Consider the following 1,796-nt stretch of genomic DNA (forward strand, 5'->3'; position numbering starts at 1 on the left):
TAATACAAAAAAGTTTGGTAATATATGAAAAAATTTGTCATTGTAATGATTTATCTATACTAGAGTGTTATACATGGTTACAAAATACTTTGACCATGTTGTTCTCACATACTCCAATGCTTCTAAATTTAGCGGGTGTTGGTCGTTGAACAACTGTGACATTTGAAATATTTTGAATTAGTGCATGATTAATAAATCTCAAATTTTAAAGTGTTTATTGTATTGAGGTATTACCTTATCCCAACCTTTCATAATTTCAGCTTGCAAAATAGTCAACATCCACTGCATAACATAATAACCGCACTCATAATTTTGAGGTTGCCTGTTGGACTGCATGTGAAAATAAATGTATTAAATGAATGAGTGAAACACATTAAATTAAGTGAACAAATATACTTTAAATACCTTAAGGTACATCCAAGTGAGTTTTTGTGCGTTTGAAGTTCTCCTCCCACACAACATATTATATCCAGAGTAAGCACTAAAATAATAAGATTTCATGTTAGAATACATAACATTATATAATATATAAGTAATAATAAATGTTAAATGAAACTGTCGTACCTATCTATAATGTTTTTAAAATAGGCAGGAGGTTTTTTATGCAAGGAGCAAAACCATGCAGCGGTATGATCTTGAACAGATATGATCAATAGTTGCCAATGACGCCTGTATAACAAATCAGTTAATTAGTTTCTCTTATTTCAATAATTTATTAAAACTTATTTAATAAATAAGAACTTACTCATGGATGTACGGAGCAAAATAAATGTGTTTTCCACCATTCTTTAAGGCAGTGGTGATGTATGTTTGTGTTTCCGACTTCTTGTTTCCAATTGATTGAGTGATTTGAGGGTCTAAAAACCCATATATATTATGTTTCCCCTCATCAAAGCATAATCCAGAAAGATACCTAAATTTCAATAAGTTAGTACTAGTATATTTAATAAATCAAAAGTATAAAGAATTTAAAATTTGAACTTACATCATCCATAATTGCAGAACTGTTATGTTAATCTCTTGATCTCCGGATGCAAGGTCCAACAAATCAGACATGTGAACGTACAACGGTAGATTACTATGCCTTCCAAAAACATTGGCATCCCATGGAACCTCTAAGACGGTTGTATCTAAAGCTGTAGCAACTTCCACCAATGCCGCCAGAGGATCATCAATGGAGACTATTTTCTTCTTTCCCAGAGGCAAATTTGTCTTAGGTTCCTGCTACTCATCAAAACAAAAAATACTTAAATTAGTTAGAATGTAATATATCATAATTGTATTAGTATTAGTGCAAATATATACCATAGAGTCTATAGGTCTGACGAGATGTCTAGGCCAGGCAACGAAAGTATGTAATGCCTCTGCCACAATTGTCACCTCTGATGTCGGCACAGGAACTGCAAGATCACCATAAAGGACCTTCTCCACCGTGACCTATTAGACTGTCACACACATTCTTCTCTACGTGCATTACATCTAGACAGTGTCTAACATCCAACTTACACCAATACGGAAGATCAAAAAAGATTGATCTCTTCTTCCATATTTCACTCACCGTTTGCTTCTTCTTCATTTTTCCAAAAGTCACATTAACATTTTTGATTTTTTCATAAATTTCAACACCACTTAAGGGAGTGGGAAAAATGTCATGTTCTTGGTATCCGTTAAAAGCTTTTTTCAATCGACGATACGGATGATATTTCTTTAGAAATCTACGATGCCCAAGATACACGGTTTTTCTTCCATGTTTCAACTGCTCATAAGATGTCTTGTCTTGACATATTGGACATGCT

The 1,796-nt window shown here is 33.2% G+C and overlaps 1 protein-coding gene across 1 annotated transcript; it reads right to left on the reverse strand.

Moving 5' to 3' along the window:
* LOC137809642 (uncharacterized) lies at positions 1 to 1,426 on the reverse strand. The gene is made up of 5 exons (XM_068610741.1): positions 986 to 1,426; positions 746 to 913; positions 565 to 669; positions 406 to 481; positions 1 to 330 (listed from the first exon to the last, which is right to left on the reverse strand). Exons 1-5 carry the CDS (start codon positions 1,054 to 1,056, stop codon positions 199 to 201), a joined length of 552 nt encoding a protein of 183 aa, XP_068466842.1. The 5' UTR covers positions 1,057 to 1,426; the 3' UTR covers positions 1 to 198.
* Positions 1,427 to 1,796: the final 370 nt, after the last annotated feature.

This window comes from Phaseolus vulgaris, chromosome 2 (genome assembly GCF_000499845.2).
Source record: "Phaseolus vulgaris cultivar G19833 chromosome 2, P. vulgaris v2.0, whole genome shotgun sequence".
Taxonomy (NCBI): Eukaryota; Viridiplantae; Streptophyta; class Magnoliopsida; order Fabales; family Fabaceae; genus Phaseolus; species Phaseolus vulgaris.

What these genes read in the sequence shown, in the direction of transcription:
- LOC137809642 (XM_068610741.1), bottom strand. Translation starts at nt 1,056, where the DNA reads ATGTCTGATTTGTTGGACCTTGCATCCGGAGATCAAGAGATTAACATA. An exon ending in GTTCTGCAATTATGGATGAT is followed by an intron (nt 914 to 985) that starts GTAAGTTCAAAT and finishes ATTGAAATTTAG; the next exon opens with GTATCTTTCTGGATTATGCT. An exon ending in TTTAAAAACATTATAGATAG is followed by an intron (nt 482 to 564) that starts GTACGACAGTTT and finishes TTATTATTTTAG; the next exon opens with TGCTTACTCTGGATATAATA.